General features: G+C 42.1%; 1 protein-coding gene across 1 annotated transcript; it reads left to right on the forward strand.

Moving 5' to 3' along the window:
* Nucleotides 1-2,234: 2,234 nt before the first annotated feature.
* Nucleotides 2,235-15,813, forward strand: lonrf2 (LON peptidase N-terminal domain and ring finger 2). The gene is made up of 12 exons (XM_083997374.1): nt 2,235-4,061; nt 8,448-8,566; nt 9,072-9,194; nt 9,338-9,493; nt 9,807-10,032; nt 10,445-10,544; nt 10,685-10,799; nt 11,098-11,219; nt 11,330-11,516; nt 11,633-11,767; nt 12,100-12,249; nt 13,190-15,813. The coding sequence occupies exons 1-12, from the start codon at nt 3,317-3,319 to the stop codon at nt 13,346-13,348; spliced, it is 2,337 nt and encodes a 778-aa protein (XP_083853500.1). The 5' UTR covers nt 2,235-3,316; the 3' UTR covers nt 13,349-15,813.
* The last annotated feature ends 2,577 nt before the right edge of the window (nt 15,814-18,390 follow it).

Raw genomic sequence — 18,390 nt, forward strand, 5'->3', positions numbered from 1 at the left:
ATTTATCTCCAAACTTTGCTTCTGAATAAACAGTTTCTGTCATAAATACAGGAATAAATACTTTAGATTTTTTACTTTTCGAGTGTTGAACACCTTTCTCTGTTGTTTCACCAAAGTCACAAGGCTGCTATTGTGTTTTGTGTTTAGTAAGTTTGGTTGACACTTAACTGGGTCAGTTACACCAGCTAAATGTGAATTTGCATGGGCTGCAGAGAGGTGGATGACGCTGGAGTGGTTTGGAAACATTAGATGAATGCAGTGTCACTTTTCAACCACTTCACAGGAATTTTTGAACTGTTATAAATTCAAACCAGAACCAAAGATGGCGTCCTCCATGAAGAACTCCCTCCCTCTCACAACCATGTCTGTGGTTTGAAATATTCTGTTCTGTTATGCTGTTTTTTATTTATATATATCATGACTAATCAGCAGTATGTATTTTCTGTGGTTGTGCAGATGGCAGCTTTGGTGTTTGACACCGAATAATTCAGTTAACTGACAAGTGGCAAATTCTATATGAAGACGAAAGCAACAAGCTGGTTATTTTTTCCTCTTTCTATTCTTAGTATAGTGCAGAGGTGTTGACGTGGCTGCAACGTCTGTCATATCCGTTTAAAATTAACTAAAAAAAAAACCTGATGTCTTAAGTTAAAATGTGTGGATGTAAACGTATTTCACACTGAGCCGTGCAGGGGGAAAGAAGGAAGATGATTCATTGTGTCACCTCATATGCTGACACAGTTTAGTGTCAGGCTTTGGACTGAGGTCTTTCCAGCCTTTTTCTATTTCCAATATCGGATCTGTGTCAAGAAATTACAAAACATCAATAATACATGTTCAAAATGTGGGTCACACAAGTGTGTTTCATAAGGTTTTATAAGGTTTTGATCTACGGTTGAGGACAATGCATGTCATCTCTGTAAGCATGAAGAAATGGACCACGTGACTTCCCAACCCAATTTAATGTTTTTCCGTGAGGTGTGTATAATATTTGCATATTAACACAGGTGTGCAACAAGTCTGTACCGGCGTTGTTGCACAGCTTGTGTCACCTTATGATACCTTATCAAGGGATTCATCTCTCCTTTCCTTTTTTTTTTTTTTTTTTTACAACACCCACAACATCCTGCAGGGCATGCTGAACAGATAGGACAACAGTGGTTTTATGGTACTTCAGGGAAATGAATCACAATGGCTTAAGGCCCTCCTTATACAACTTTTCAATTATGACAATTGTAAAGTTGTTTTTGTGGGAAGATGCTATATTCCAAGAATAAGTTCTGATATGCTTTTTTTCATTGTATATTCATGTCGCTTTGCAGTGCAGCAATTCAACTGAATACACTTATATAACTGTTGTGAAACCAGCTTTAAGATTCAGCGCACCAAATTCCAACGGACTAGTTTCCTTATATCCCTAAATTTTATGTCTTGTTTTCCGTGCTGCTAACACCACTGAAAAATTCATATCTATAAATTAGTACAGCAGCAGTTTCTAGAAAATAGTCCCTGTGTTCTGAATGTATTAATAGACAACGTAGTACTTTGTTTCCTTATTCAGAGCAGGATGTGAAGCCAAGGCAGTAACATGTAAAACTTAATTTACTCTCCTCTCTGTTGGTAGTGTGTTATATCTCAACACTAATATATCTGTTAGGGTGGTGTGTGCAGTTGCTCAGTGTCTGCCCCCGAGCCAGGTCCTGTGAAACTCCCTGGATCCTGAATTGGGTCATAGCAACAGTATCTGAATAGCACCACACACACAAAAAATTTGAGTGGTGTCTAAATAAAAAAAAAAGCGTGGGGGGGAGCAGGTTTCCTTTTCTGCTCTTTTTGGCTAAATAAAAATATGTAGCTATGAAACATCACATGCTGTCAGCACTTTTAACTACGAAATCATACCTGACACAGTGCTTATATAAAGTATTACATAAACAATGAATCAATCCCAGAGCCGCAGCCAGACACAAACTCTGAGTTTACCAGTGACAAAAAGTGACACACAGCATGAATGTCCCCCCTTATTATTTCATTCTATCTTGCTGCGATATTATAAACTAAAATCTTATATAAAAAAAAACAACAACCCAACGACTGTGTGGGCTTGTATTTAGTTGAAGTTCACAGCCACTCATTGACTGTTATAAGAGGTTATACAATATCATTGCGTTATATAAGTGAGCCACATAATCGACCAATCAGAGGCCGCCTCGTGAGTCACGTGACGGCCCTCTGCCTGCTTCGGCGAATTGCATGAAATCCCAGCGAAGCGACGACAACCTTTAGCCGTTGAAGCTAAAGATGAGCCAAGATGGAGAAGAACCGTAGTGAAATGTTTTCTGTTTTAGCCGGCGCTTCTTCAACTTTTTTTAAAATTTTTAAGACGAGGACATGATGAAGACACTCGGATACGTTACGGGAAAGCGAGTGTGTGTGTTTGGGACCTCCGTTTGGACGAAAAGAGACTTGGTTTTGCGGAGCTCGACGCCAGTTGACGCCGCTGTAACGTTAGCATTAGCTCCGGGGTGTCTTACATAAAACACATCGGCTGCTGCGGTCCAGCAGAAGACGGGGGCATTCAAGTGGGTCTGTAGCAAAAAATATCTATATACGTATCCTCTACCTTTCACTGTACTGTCAACTATTTTAAAACTTTAAAAATGTGGACTTTATTGAGCTTATATTGTTAGTTAGAGCAACAGACCGAATGGAAATTTAAGCTTCTTACTTGCTAACGTTAAGTAAGCTGGAGAGGGTTTCTACCCTGCTTTGGTTCAAACTGGACTAAAACATTTTTTCTTTTTTAAAAAGGTCATAGGAATTGTTTCTTTTTTTTAGTATTATAATTATTTCTTAAAAGCGACGTGGTTGAGGAAAGTTTGTGTTTGTAAACGAGAGGCGGTATCAGACCGCCTCCTTGTTATGAAGCGAGCGATAAGCTGACTGTGTGTGTGTTTTATAACACCGACCTTCCACCTCCACAACAAACAAACCGGTGTGGCCGGTGTTTCTCTCTGTTGGCTTCATCGACACTGGGACCATCACAGTTTTTTTTTACTCGAGGGACTTTGACATAGATGAGCAATGTTATACACACGACCTGTTTTATTGGGATTGAGGTCGTGTGACTCGGACTTGGTCCTAACCTACTTCGGACTGAAGAAGCCCAGGTTTTATTAGACTTTTAGTAGCGGTATGATGATTTCAATGCAGCAGTGGACGCTGGGTCTGCTTTTGCCAGACCGTCAGTGAACCTGAATCTTCTTTTACCGTCTTTTAAGTATCTGATTTTCCCTTTTTTTGGGAGAAGCAGAAGATGGAGACGGCAGTCAGGTCTCACCAGGGCGAGCTCTTCGTCCACCCGCTCTCCAGCCCCGGGGCTGCGGGCATCTGCCCCGAGATGCTGGAGGTGGCAGAGGAGGCCAACCGGGCTGGGGACTTCAGCCTGGCCGTGGAGATCTACAGCTCCCAGCTCTCAGACCTCCAGCACCCGGACAGGGGCTTGTGCCTGCGGAAGGCTGACACTCTGGTCCGCGCAGGACGGATATCCGAGGCGCTGGACTCGTACTGCATAGCGGCCAGCCTCGGTACGCTGCGGCCGGAGGAGCTGCCCCTGCTGGTGGAGAACATCGCCCGGACTCTGCGTGAGAAAGAGCAGGGCATCCCCGGCCATGGTATCACCATCAGCAACAGCAGCAATGGGGAAGATGGGGTAGAGACTAACGGGGAGTGTGAGGAGGATGAAGCCCTGGACTTGTTTTCATGTCGCCTCTGCAAGTGTCTGCTCCACGAGCCCACAACCGTGGAGTGTGGACACACTTTCTGCAAACGCTGCTTGGAGGATGAAACTGTCAAAGACTGTATACACTGCAAACAAAACTTGTGCAAAAAAGATGGACTGCCAAATTACAGGAGATTAAACGTCGTCCTCAGCGGCCTGTTGGATAAACTGTTTGCGACTGAGAGCAAAGCCAGGAAACTCTGGATCGAGGGAGAGGTCTTGTGGAAAAACCAGAGTCTGGCTGATGCTTTGGAGAAGTACAACGCAGCTGTGGATTTAGGTAAGAGAGCCTTCATCTATGCATCAAAAAACATATAATGCACAACTTTTTTTGTGATAAACGTGACATACTGTTGGCATAACTATAGTGTTTAGTGCAGGTGACCTACTTTCTCTAGTCCAGCTTCCCCGTGTCACCGACAGGTGGCGGCGCTCCTACCTATTCAGACTGTCGGGGTCAGGCGTTACATGACGCACGGGCAGTCATTACCTAAGTAGCACACATCTGATCTGCCCTGGACATGAATCCAACGTTTTCTATTTGAACCTTTTATAATATAATAGCTATGGGTGAGGAATGTGAACTCTCTGACCACAAATTGCTCATTAAGCTGCTTTGACCCCATTTTATCCAGAAAATAATGTGTTGATTTGCTCATTATTCACCTTATACAACTACATTCTTTAGTTATGACAGACCAAGATGGACGCCCTCCTCCCATTACCAAAGGTGTTTCATAAGATGTATTCGATGACCTTCAGGGGAAGGTTCACAGTGATGCACTGTAGTAGCTCCTCTTCATTAACAAAACAGCAAGTTATATTCACACCTTTAAGTCTGTTTTATATTCCTTTTGGGTGGTTGTCACATTATGCTGCTGTTTTTTCCCCCTGAACCCGCTGAGCCCAAATCCAGAATGTTCTGTTCTCCCCCGGCACGTTACATAAAGTGCACCGATGTGTTTCCTTAATTTTGTGCCAGGGCAAGTCTCATGTTGCACAGTTTGAATCCTCAGAGAAAGTTGAACTGACCTCTCCCCACCTCTGGCCCTCATATTAGAGTCACATTAAAAATTAATTTCCTGCTGGTCCTCGAATAGCTCGATGGGGTTGACACAAGCCTTTGGTCCCACCGGCTCATCTCAGGTGTTCAAATAAAAAATTAGTTAAAAGAAATTGATCGGAGATGTGAATGTAAAGCACAAGGATTTTCCCCCAGTCTCTTTTCACTTTTTTTTGTCATTTTTGAGCCATACAGACGGCATCTTTTCCCTGATACGTCTCTCCCCGGATCAATATTGACTCATGCCTTCTGTCTTGTGAAGGACTCCGGGTGACAGGAGAACAGAGTGCCTTCACAGCTTTGCTTGTGTCTGTCTGTGTTTTCCCAACAAAGGCAGCAGGAGGCCCCTCTGGTGTCCCTGATTCAGGATGAGTGTAACGTGCTCGTGATGTCACCAGAAACAGAGCTGTTCTCCAGCCTGTGCCTTTTTTTTTTTTTTACACAGCAGCGTTTTTCCCACTCTGATGATAATCTGTGTCCACGTGTCGCACATACATGTCGCACTTACACGATGGAAGTGATAGAAATGATGAGTTTCCGGTACGAGGAAGAAGATTAGGTGTATTTTGCATGATAAAGCAACACCTCTGGCTTCGTTTTTCTAAAAGCTTTCATATTGTAAAAGGAGATGACAGAGAATTTACAGCATAGTACCGTTAAGAAAAGAAATAAACTGTCAGAGGGAGAAAGGAGATGCACAAAACAGGATAAAACATGGTGAAAAAAGGATATGACCTCCAGTTTTTTTCAGTCTTCTTGCTGAATGATTGTGTCTTTATGGAGAGAAGCTACGTATACAGCTTGAATGACTGTATTATTAACCGAGAACAGATTCACAGCCATGAAAATGTGAATTATTATTATAATTCCTGCTCAATAGAGTTGAAGTAGTTGTTCACAGATGATCATCAGACTATTATTACCCATGTATTAATCTGAAAGCGTGATTTGTTTGAGGTGGAGCTCTTTTTAATTCAACTGTAGCTGCTAATGAGCATTTTCATTCTCACTAATCTGCTGGATGTTTCCACACAATTAATCAGTTGATTGTTTGGTTTCTCAGAAATCTGAAAATGGTAAGAAATGCCTTTCTAAGTGCTCTCAAACATTATCAAAAGAGTTCACAATTTGCAATAAGTGCACAGACTGACCGGTCTGTTACCTTTAACTGACCACTGACACACACACACACGCATTTGCTTACGTCAACCGACTCCCCAGCCAGAATAGTTTGCGAGTCTGTTTTTTAATGGGGCCAGATCGAGGTCATCAGTTCAGTAACCTCTGACTTACTAACAGACAGACAGATATAGCAGCCGGTGATTGGGGTTTGGAAATACTTACCGGTATATGTTCACCGTTTTTTATAGGGATTTAAGTTTTTTAAAAAAGCGTAATATTTGATCTGCATGGAGGGAACGCTCTCTATCATCAAAAGCATCCACATTTTTTTGCAGAGTGGATATTTGCCCTTAAAGCCAACCATCCACTTGTTGTAGGATACCGACAGTACTCCCACACTGCTCATTTTAATTTCTTTTTTAAGGGATGGATATTGGTGTTAGCCGACTCATTTGTCAGCTAGATGTATTGATCGAGATGACTCATGCTGGAGAGATTCCCTGTTGTGGTTGCATTTATTTATTTTTCAGCAACAAATAGGATGAGCCTCGAGGTAGCCCAAAACCAACTTTGTTGAAAAAGTCATTAAAAAAATAATATAGGCTATGTAGCCCACTTGTAAAATCTCCAGTCAGAAGTCGTGCTTTTTCAGGGTAGATTGTGTTCATGAGTATTCAAGAAGATCAATAACTGATATTCAGGGCCAGTAACAGGAGGGCCGCTGAGCCGGTTGGACACTCAGAGTAAATTACAGAGTTGGTCAGAGTTGGTAGTTTTCTGGAAAAGCAATCTTGGTTTCCTTCAACTCAGGATCAGAGAACTCACATTTTCACCCAACCACTTCCTGGAGTTCACAGCAACAACACTGGTGTCAGGAAACAGACAAACAGCTTCTCACGTTGAATCTGAAAGACGGCGACGCCTTTCATCAAGCTGCTGCAATTACGGACTTGAAACAAAACCACACGCAAAAATTCAACACTCGGAGGCATTTGTAATATCTTTTTTTTTAAAGGGGCACAGACATGAACATGGAGCTCGACAAACCTGCCTGTTTTTGAATTAATTAAGTTTTTATACTGTCGAGACGAGTTTCTATCGGATCTCTGATGCTCCTCGATGCATTACACAAAACTTACATTACACTTATGACGTTTTCAACAGACAGTGGCCCTGCTAATGTCTCCTTGTCTGTTAGATTTGTAGACTTTTGTAATGATGTTTGTTCTTCACTCAACAAACAGTTATTACTTCTCTGCAGTGAGCTATGACCACAAAGTTTGTTTGTTTTTTCTTTTTTTTAGTAGCCCATTCAAATCTTTCAAACTTGTTAGGCAATGGTCATAATCAAATGAGAGAGAGACAGAGTAATATAGATTTCAGTAAGCTCTATCATTTATTATCGTTTAGAGTTTAGTCGCAGCACAGCATTTTGGGTAACATTTACATATTGGTTGCTGTTCCTGCTTTTAGAGTTTGTGCTTGAGTTGCTGCCGATTCTGCATGCCTGACCTTCTCAGCTCTGAGGTGACGAGAGATTTTAAATAACTAAAACAATTCACAATCTGATCTTCCACCCATGAGTTTCCAAACAATGCGTCGTCATTTCATCAACCTGATGAACCTTAACGACACCGTTGAACCTCTGTGTGGATGAGTGTGTGTTTCGCTCTTGAAGTATATAGTCTCTATCCTTCAGCCAAAGCAAAAAAACAAAAACAAATTTGCTTCTGAAGTAGAGCAGGAGAAACTAAGCATAAAAAAACAAGAGTTATATAAGTTGTGAAATAAATTTACTTGCATAACCAACAAGAAGAGACGATAATAAACTGCATCTAATCTTCTGCAGAACTTTCCGTCTGTGAGTTTTAGCAGTCTTCCTCAGTCCTGATTATTTATTTATTTATTTCCTTGTTTTAATTGCTTCTAGATGTTCATTTTTATTTATTTTTAGTGACCCTTCAGTTTGGGTTAATTCTCTTAAGAAAACACAAAGAGTTTGGTTCCTGTGTGACGGATGACTGATTACACATTCTCTTGATAAAAATGAACAGTATCACCAAAGCAAACCTTGTTTTCATTTGCTCTAACCGCATGAAATAATCATCAGGGGAGAAAAAAGATAACAACCACACACATGCGCAGCAAAGAGAGTTAAAATGTTCTCTTAAAAAGCCCAAATGATGGTGCATAACATGCTTTTAGTAGGACATTATTTGCTTATGTGACATACAGACTGGTTTGATAACATGTCCATGTAATGACTGTTATATGACTAACACTTCATTTTAATTTCCCCCTCACCCCATTGACGTGTTATCACGACGCAAGTTACATAGCATTCTGACACGTGAAATAGGGCTCATGCCACATGTTACATTGTTGCCCTACTTCTCCAGACCTAGAAAAGCTAGTCCAACCCCTGGAGGCCTATCCAGTGACCTGATGGTGTGTGTGTTATGTGTTCCCTGTGGTGTGTAGTGCCCTCTTCAGGCCGATTGCTGTTCCAACGGGCGGAGTTGCACATGGAGATGAGGAACTTCAGTCAGGCGGTGCAGGACGCCAACAGCCTCTGTAGTATAAAGCCTCAATGGACAAAGGTGAGAAAAACAAGTTCAAAATTGATCTGCAAAATCAGAACTGAGTATATTTATATCATTTTAGACTTAATTGTCGCCTTATTGTAAATGGAAATTTGTAGGTCACCTGTAAGCAGTGACATTACCACTATAGGACTGTATCTGATCCATAAGGGGATAATGGATGAGTTTGCTATAATTAAAGCAGCTTCCGGGAGGGTGGTGTTGGTAAAAATGCAATTACTTGATTCCACAACATGTCACTTTGGATTTCAATTTAAAGTTTTCAGTTAAAAATATATATTTTTGATAGTTCACTTAAGTCCACTGTAGGTGAATAAAATTATTATTATTTATCAATCTTTGGTGGTTACACCATTTGACATTTTGAGGCCATTCAGTCTTAATTTTGTTTTAAAAAAGGTGCATGTCAACACAACACTTGCCAACCTTATTTGTCACTGACCCTTTAACATGTAGTACAAAATACCAGATTGCTTCATTCACACTTCTTGTTGATTTACAGGGTCATTATCTAAAAGCCACGGCGCTGAGTAAAGCAAGTCGCAACGATGAGGCCTTGCAGGAGTATTTCCAGTGCGTAGCGCTGAAGCCGGACTGGACCAAAGTCAAACTGGAGGCTCAGAGGGTAAGACCAGCTCATTTAGATATCTGAGATCTTCAATTTCTGAATCACGTTGGTTCGAATAAAATCTTGTAAATGATGCAAAAAAGGAGTCATTGTCGAATTGTGAAATTAAAGGAGTGTTTCCTTCTGTTTCCTCTCTGCAGGTCTTGAGCGAGCTGTTCTCCTCTGTGTTTGAGAACGAGGACCTGCCAACGCCGGTGCATCCTCTGCAGGGAGGGTTGGCCACCCGACTCATCAAACCCCCTGCCTTGCTCCGATCCCTGAGGCCGCTCACACAGAGATCTGGCTCCTCCTCACAGGTAACTACACACACACACACACACACACACACACACACACACACACACACACACACACACACAGCCAATTGATTAATGATAATGGATTGTGTCTTAGATGGATGAAGATTCAGCCGAGCGTCATGTTCTGTCAGAATACTTCCTGTTTCCACCACAGTTGGCATTTTGTATTGACATTTTGATTAGTGTGTTGCACCGGAGCAAAGTGCGGCTGTCAAAGGGGATCATCTCTTTTTATAATCACCCTGCTCTGAAAAGCTGGAGCTCTAATCGCTCTGTCTCTGTCTCTGTCTCTGTCTGTGTCTGTGTCCAGGACTCAGAGTTCAGTGTGACTAAAAACACTCCAGTGGACAACTCGTCCTCCGCGCTGTCCGCTGTCACACCTGGTAAATCGGACCCTGCTGAAGGCGAAGGCAGCACCAAGAGCCTGGCTCAAGTGCTGGCTGCACTGCCGCCGCCCCCTGGTGGCCTTAAGAGGAAACACAGCAGTGATGGACTCTCAGCACCTTTTAACCCCCCCTCCAAACTCCTCAGACCTGGTGAGTTTCATTGAAAATAAGTTATTCACTTTTGTGTATCAAACTTATTTTTATTATTCATAATGTATAGTGTCTTATTACTGAATCTTAAGGAGTTAGTTGTTTGAACCAGTTAAAGCCAGAATGAATTGGAAAATCGATTTTTTTTAAACCCAGCCCTAGAAGAGAATAATCTTCTTGAATTTTTTTATTGCTATCAAAGTTTTTATTTTGGTTCACTATTGAGTCTGACTAATTAAATATACCATGTTACAAAATCAGTTTAATGTTGAATGCAATAAATTCAGGTTAGCTATTACACCATTTTGCAAAGAACTACAACAATCAACCACAATTTGTTATCAATTGTTATTGATTTTTAAAATGTATTTATAAAAGATGACTTATATTATATGTACTAAATTTTTTGCAGATGAGGGAAGCAGTGTGCAGACAGTCTCGGTGTTCGGAGGAAGGATGATTCCTGCTGATCTGTTGGACAGCGGAGACTTGGAGTGTTCACTGTGCATGAGGTGACTGCACAGTCCAACACACACACAGATCGTGCCTGCAGATATTGGCAACATTTAGGACCAAAACTACAGACTTACATTTGAATGTTTGAGTTTCTAGCTGTTACAGCATATTGACCCTTTGGTTATTTTCCTTCCAGATTGTTCTACGAGCCCGTGGCCACTCCCTGTGGACACACCTTCTGCCTCAAATGTCTGGAGCGCTGCCTGGATCACAACCCCAACTGCCCTCTGTGCAAGGAGAATCTGTCTGAGGTACTAACAGGAATACACATAGTCCACTGTTACTCTAATGCTCTTGATCTTACATTTTTATATTATATTATTGATATAGAAAATGAATCGGGTTACTTTATTGTCCTCCCTTTAATGCAAATATCATTTTTAATTGAAAAGTGGATTTTAAATATTATGTTTTTTAAGGTATTTTCTCTTCTCTGACCTTTAATTCTGGAAATCTTGACAGAAAAAATGATAATGAGACGGTTTGTTATCTGTTGCCTGAGTTTGTAATGAGCAGGATCCTTACTGTCTCTGTGTGTTGTTGTTGCAGTATTTGGCCACAAGGGGTTACAACAAGACCCTGCTGATGGAGGAAGTGCTGCAGCGTTACCTAGGAGACGAGCTGGCAGAGAGGAAGAAAATCCATGAAGAGGAGATGAAGGAGTTGTCAAAGTCAGTTTTACACACTCACTCACACAAACACACATTGAATTGTGTTTAATGAAACTTAAAGATACACACAAAATGCCAAAGTCTCACCAATGTCACCTTTTCTTTCGCAGCTTGAACCAGGAAGTGCCCATCTTCGTGTGCACCATGGCCTTCCCCACCATCCCCTGCCCGCTGCACGTGTTTGAGCCACGCTACCGCCTCATGATCCGCCGCTCCATGGAGACTGGAACCAAGCAGTTCGGCATGTGTATCGCTGACGAGCTCAAAGGCTTCGCCGACTACGGCTGCATGCTGCAGGTGAGGCCACGTCACAGAGCCGTTTATAGGATGTCGCTCGTTTGCTCGTGACTTTATGCAGCCAAAGAAACAGAGATGCTTTCAGTCTAAATACAAGATGAACTTCTGCGTTTCAGGTGCGGGATGTGAAGTTCTTTCCCGACGGTCGCTCGGTGGTCGACACCATCGGCGTGTCGCGGTTCAAGGTGCTCAGCCACGGCCAAAGAGATGGCTACCACACCGCCAAGATAGAGTACCTGGAGGACAAGAAGGTGAGCCGAGGACACGGTTTCACACACTTTCTATCGTGCTGCTACAAAGCAAATGTCACAGAGAGCAGAACACGGGTTTTATTTGTCACCATTCAACGTGACTGAGCTGAGCAGTGGAAAGAAGAGAGCTGCTGCCACAGGGGAAAAACCTCTCTCTTTGCACACACGAACACACGCTGTTGATTTTCGTATTTTCATTCCCTTTCCAGTCAGGTGGAGATTTATGCCACTGGAAACTTTTGCAACCTCTGCCATCTTTCCCCTGTCCACTGCTTTTTTTTTTTTAATTTATGTTTTTTATTAAAACTGAAATGAAATGTCTTTCCAATCAGGTGGAGGGCGATGCGCTGGTGGAACTTCTGAAGCTGCACGACTCTGTGTACGAGCAGGCCAACAACTGGTTCACCTCACTGAAAGACAACATGAAGAGCCAGATACTCAGCCACTTCGGACACCTTCCCAGCAAAGACCCCGACCCACAGGTCAGAAAATTAATTCAGATTCACTGATTTTAAGCACCAATACACAAACAGATCAGTGTCTTAACATGACTGTATTAAGTTTTGATTATGGCATAAAAGAGACTGAAGGAAGGGAAGAGCTATATAGAAGTTCAGACTCTTTTTATTTGAGTTAAGGTTAAATTCATGCAGTGTAAAAACTGATGCTTCTCATGAACTTTTGAAAGCTAATTGTGTTCGACTATGACTCTGCTATCATAGGAAAATATGAATCTGAACATCATGTGCTTAAAAACTTAGCAGGAACTTTCTGTGTCCAGCCAGTGTCATTAAAGCAGAAGCCCGGGGTATTTTCCTAGAGCAGTGAGGCATGTTGGGAAGGTGGCAGTTTCCAGTCTCCACTCAAAAAAAACACTTCAAGCTGCCCCAGGGTTTCTCTTTGCTATTCTCTGCTCACTGTGAAAAACAGCAAAACTCAAGGTTGCTTTACGGCAGATGCAAGAACTTTAATTAAATTACTTATTTTGGGTGAGGAATTGCGAGTATTGAGAGTAGAAAACAGACACGGGAACAGTTTCTGCAGGAAAATAGTGCAACATCTGCTTACGGTAGTTAGAAAATCACAGAAGTACTGACACATCCATGTTTACAGGATCAGTCACATTCTGATAGCAAAGACTGTACAGTGAGTTCAGGGGCTCGTCTGTTTCTTGTTTGCTCCTAGAATTTGAGCCAAACTTGCAAATGTAGTGAAAAGAGGAAAATATATTTCCATATTATGTGAAAGCAGTGGTTTGGAGTAACTGAGCCTGAAGATGACCACATGAAAAGCTGCATTACGATGCTCTGAAGCCTCTGAAATCAAAAGAGACGCACTCTCTTTTCAAAGCCCTGTGAGGAACGAAAGCTTTAGTTTTAGTCATTGTCTGATTATCTTTCTTTATCTTCCTCCTCGCTGCAGGGCAGTCCCAGCGGTCCGGCCTGGTGCTGGTGGCTACTCGCTGTCCTTCCGCTGGAGAATCGAGCCCAGCTCACCATCCTGGCCATGACCTCCCTCAAGGACCGTCTCATCGCCATCCGCCGGGTCCTCATCTTCGTCACACGCAAGAGGCCGCGGTGATTTTTGTCCAGAACACTCGGAGGAGATGGACCGGAAAACCGCTCGGGCTTCTGTGCAGTTCAGCAATTGGTTCACTCATGATGTTTTTTTTATGTTCTCGGTTCTCATTCAGCCCTTTGTTGACTGATTCATCCACACATGTTTGAACTCATCCCTTCACCCCTCGACTTCTACATCATTTCATTCTCTCAGATGCTCATGAACTTCTTCCTGTGTCATGTGGTCTTTCTGAGAGTGTGTGGTGGTGTGTGGTGGGTGGGGGTGGATGCTGCTGCGAGGGGCCGGGCGGGGGTTCAGTCCATGCACCCATCCTCTCCCGGCTGAAATTGAACTACAAGACAATAAAAAACAAAAAAACAAGTGACCTCTCACCTCTTCGTTCGTCACCTCTGTTTCGATCATTTCGGGGAGATTTTTTCCTCACTCTCTGTTATGAAGCAACAAAAACAAAAACCTGTTATCACACGAGCACTGTGAGCAGGAACGGATCAGGTTCAGGATTAGCTTCAAGAGGAATTCACTTTACATGCATTTACAAAGCAGTATTTCACATAAGCTGAAACAGAAGTCGGCCCTGTCATAGAGCCGTGTTTCCTCCTCCTCCTCCTCCCCCCTTCCTCTCTCTATCTCCACATCCTCATCTATGACAGCTTGTACAGGTACGGTATCAATACTAAAACTCAGTTTCTGAAATATGAAACAAAAACAAGAACACTTGGCATGACGGTAAACACACAAACATGAATGTACTGGGTCTGGCTGTAGTATGTGGGTGTCTTTTTTTTATTTTTATTTTTTTATTTCTTTTCCCTCCCCACTACATCTATAGAATCCGTTTGGCATGGTGCACATGAGGTCACATTCCTGTATGTGCACCAGCAAACAGCTGCCTCACTTCAAAATCTTCCTGACTGAGCCAAAATTCTTGTGCAAAAACCTGGAACTTTATATCTGCCGCCTCAACCCGGCAGCAGCCGTGTACCTCATATTGTCTCATAGGAAAGTTAAAAGGCTCAGAGAGAGCGGATACTCATCAGATAGGACTGTGATTATGCCCGTGCTCACACTAAAAAAACACACCACAAACTACTGTGTGTTTGTGTGTGTTGGAATAAGTGCAACTCCAGACCAACATGCTCCACTTGTTCCTGAAAAGAAGATTCAACATGTGATTGAACAGTAAAACACAAGTCGGGCGATCACAGAAAGCTCTAGTGGCATTTAGGAAAACACAGAAACAAATGCATCCTCCCAGATTCAGTGGATCTGGAGCTTTTACAGTATGTCCTATTGTAGCATATCTCTGGGACAGATACAGACTCATAGTCATAGGTTTTTTTTGTTTCTCTCTCTCTGCTATGCCCTTAAGTGTATGTGTATGGTGAAATTTTCAGTTGGGTGATTTATATGTATATCAATGTAACTCGGAGGCCTTTTTAATGTTTTATTTAAGGAACGTTTCAACCTCTTTTTCTTTCTTTCTCTCTCTCTATATTTCTCTCTCAGTACATTTACATGCACACAGTAATGCAATGCATGGACTTGAGAGTTCCCCTGTGGAGTTTTCTCGCAAACAATTAGTTGTTGTTTCTCACCAGAACACGAGAGTGTATCCTAGAGGCCTGACAGACGTGTTGAGTAATTTTCTTTTTCTTGCAAGAAAGAGGTGGTTTTGTTTTTTACAATATTTTTGAACTCTCCCTGCCTTTACTGATGCAATACTGTACTGTGTGGACACTGTAGGTGAAACTGGGGGCATGGACGTGTTGTAACACAAAAGCTCTGCCAGTGGTCCAAAACACTCAACTGGATACTTTGAAATTGAATTTAAAAAATGATTGCAATAACTTTGTAACACAAATCAATGTGCTGATTGGATTACAGGAGTCATTGTGGACTTCTGGTTGTATGTATAAACATCTGGCTGTGGTAACATGCAGAGAGAGAGAAGATTGCTAACTGATGGAAACAATCAGAGTTTAAAAATACTCAACATGAGTTGTGCAGATGTTTTTTTTTGCCAATGAGGATTCATTCTGTTTTTTGGTGAGAACCTGTACGTGTTTACGAGAATATTCTCCAGTGTACCTTTAAAGTCTGGGAGGATGAGTGCTGAAGGAAACATCGATGGATTCGATGTAACTATTTCTGCTAGTCTTAAAATCAGTTCGAGTGTACCAGCTCGGAAGAAGGAAAAAGAGACCACCAGTCTTGGGTCACAGTATTGTTCAGCTGGTTTAGATGTTTTCTAAGTACAGCTGTGGTTGCAATTGCATTATTGGTCATGCACGTAAATGCACTGCGAGCTCTCTGTATGATTCTGTCCTTCCAAAAGTTTGTGACTCCACTGCAGTTGCGGGCTCTCTGTACGGGAGCGGTGTTCACAATGTGCTGCATTTCCCTGGTATATTTGTAAAGGGAGCTCTTTTACTTATTTTTTATTGCAAATAAAGAAAATACATTTAGTTCTGTCTCTGCATGGTGTTTTATTTTTTTTTTTTTGAGGGGAAAGAACAAAAGATGGTTTGATGTATCATCCTGTGGAGAGATAAACTAGATAAACAATCCATCCCACACAGCAGCAGCAACATCAGCATCCTTCTCTTCTCTTATAGTATCTAAATGTCATGTTCTTAATTGCATACATTGTTATGTAGGCGCTTGTTCAAGATAATGACAGGTTCCTACACAAACTTAATGATAACATAACACAGACAAGTGTTTTTTTCTGAACTGCTCCCACACAACGATGAAGAAAAGGCCACATCTTGCACCTTAGTAGTGGTATTGTGAACTGTTTTGACTACTATTAGCTGCCAGAGTCTTAAATGAACATGAAAATATGCAATTAATAGAAAATATTCTGGGTTAGGATGAAATATTATGTGTGGGAACTGAGAATGATAAGAGACAGAGGTCCAGACATCACATGTTCAGATCAAGACAGATACAGATACCACGACATGACATTCAGTGTCTCATAGAGATATACAGTACATGGTTTTGACTAACCCAGTTTGAAACGGGATTATTTCCAGTCTAAGAGGGAGGGAAGCGGAGCTGATCTCCCCCGGAGCCTGACGTGGACCCGTCACCACTAAGATAAAAAAAAACAAAAAACAAGACATGATGTGGAGGAGTAGAGGGAGGAGGTAAAACTGAGCATAAGTCTGGACTGTTGTTGCCTTTAATCAGCTGCTGTCCCACAGACAATAAGCACCTTCCTGTTGTTCCTCTCGCTCTCTCTTTCTCTCTGGGGTTTTATATAGTCTGCAACACTGGGGCTGTTGCTGGGCAAAGTTTTTGGATGTTGCTGTTTTTTTTGTTTTTTTTCTCCCCTCTCTCCTATTTTTCTGCAGCTGCAGCTGCTCGCCACAGGGGGGCAGTGTTTGTCAGTGGAATAACAAGGTGAGCTGAATATAGTGGGGGCACTGGGTTCATTCACAGTTCATAGACAAACAGAGGCAGACATCACCAGGGAAAAGTTTTCTAGATCAAATTATTAATTGATAACGAGCAAAGCCATTTAAAATACTCAATGTCTTTGAAACACACTGTTTATATATTCACTTTAAAGACATCCAAACCTATGTTTTGACAGCATAGTATATGACTGAGCTCTAGTCGACATCCTGAAGATATGATAAATGACTAGCACATGCAAAACTTGTAGGAAATTATACATTTGGACTTTTCCTCCTCTTTTGTAGACACACACACACCCACACACACATAGAGACCAAATCTAATTTTAAATCTGACCATTACCTGAGTGTTGACTCAGCTGCCAGCAGGTAGAAATCCTGTCCGTGTGAGGAAGGATGAAAAATTGCTCGTACGCTGTTTGCTCCATCTGGTGCTTTTGTTTTTTCAGGTATAACAACCGTATGACATTTGTTTGCTTGGACCTTGTATGTTTTTTTTGTTTTTTAATCTTTATGTGTTTGTTTATGGATGCTTTTTTGTTGTGTCTTTTAAGGCCTTATGTGTAATGAAGTTACAAGAACGATCACAGGTGGGGGCGAGGGAGTTGACGTGACAGTTTTATTGGTAGGAGCAGGTTTTCTGCAGCAACAACACAGATTTTTACAACCTTTGTGAAGGGTGTGTTTTATCTCTTTAAGATAATGGCTCAAAAAGCACCGGGAGCCGTTGACCTCAAACCAGCAGCAGCAGCAGCAGAGCAGACACGATCGAGGCCTCTGGTTTGGTTGGGAAATACATCAGTGAGACTAGAAAGGTTAAACCTCAATACAGTTTTATTATCTAAGGTCAGCGCCATGGATACGGTTTCATCCACCTGTCACGTCCTCTTCTCCTTCTTCTTCTGTTTGTCCAGGGAAAGTTGACTCACCTCCTACCCTGCACTGCACTGCACCACCCTGTTTTTTTGTTTTCATTCATGCAGTATCACTCCTTCAGTCCTGGCAAAGCCGGACCGGAGGTGGAAACAATTACGTGTCTTGCTCAGGGGCAACAGGGCAGAGGTAGAGCTGGTTCAACTTAATCCTTTTTTCTTTTTCTTAATATTAACAGTGATACGGTGACAAGCCTGATTTTCCAGCTTCGCCCATACGTAGCCAACATCGTGATGCAGCTCTTACTCACCTTCTTTATATAACTGCATACAGACACACACACACACACACACACACACACACACACACTTAGAGCAAAGCCTACAAGAGGAAGCATATCAAACACAAACAGACAATGTTTGCAAAGCGTCAAATCCATCCAAACACAGATCCCCAGACACACACACACACACACAAAGGCCTGGGATGGAATCAGGAGTTGCCACATCCGAGCTAATAGTTCCCACAGACAGGTTCTTCTGGGTGTTGCCCAAGTCTCGCCCGTGCCGCATTTCCGCAGCTTATGTAATTAACTTTGTACAAATTGTGCGGTTATAAAATTTATTGGCTGTCAATGTGCATCAGAAAACCTGACTGAGCACCTTCTACAAAGAAAACTCTGGAGTATTGAAAATGTCCCCAACCCCCCAAAAAAGGTGGTGTTATGGTCATTTGTTACACATA

Source organism: Trachurus trachurus (assembly GCF_905171665.1).
Source record: "Trachurus trachurus genome assembly, chromosome: 21".
NCBI lineage: Eukaryota > Metazoa > Chordata > Actinopteri > Carangiformes > Carangidae > Trachurus > Trachurus trachurus.

Bases quoted from the DNA above. Each gene is read 5' to 3' on its own strand.
- lonrf2 (XM_083997374.1), top strand. From the start codon at position 3,317: ATGGAGACGGCAGTCAGGTCTCACCAGGGCGAGCTCTTCGTCCACCCG. The intron at 10,545-10,684 runs GTGACTGCACAG...TTTTCCTTCCAG, and splicing joins GAGTGTTCACTGTGCATGAG to ATTGTTCTACGAGCCCGTGG. The intron at 11,220-11,329 runs GTCAGTTTTACA...TTTCTTTCGCAG, and splicing joins GAGATGAAGGAGTTGTCAAA to CTTGAACCAGGAAGTGCCCA.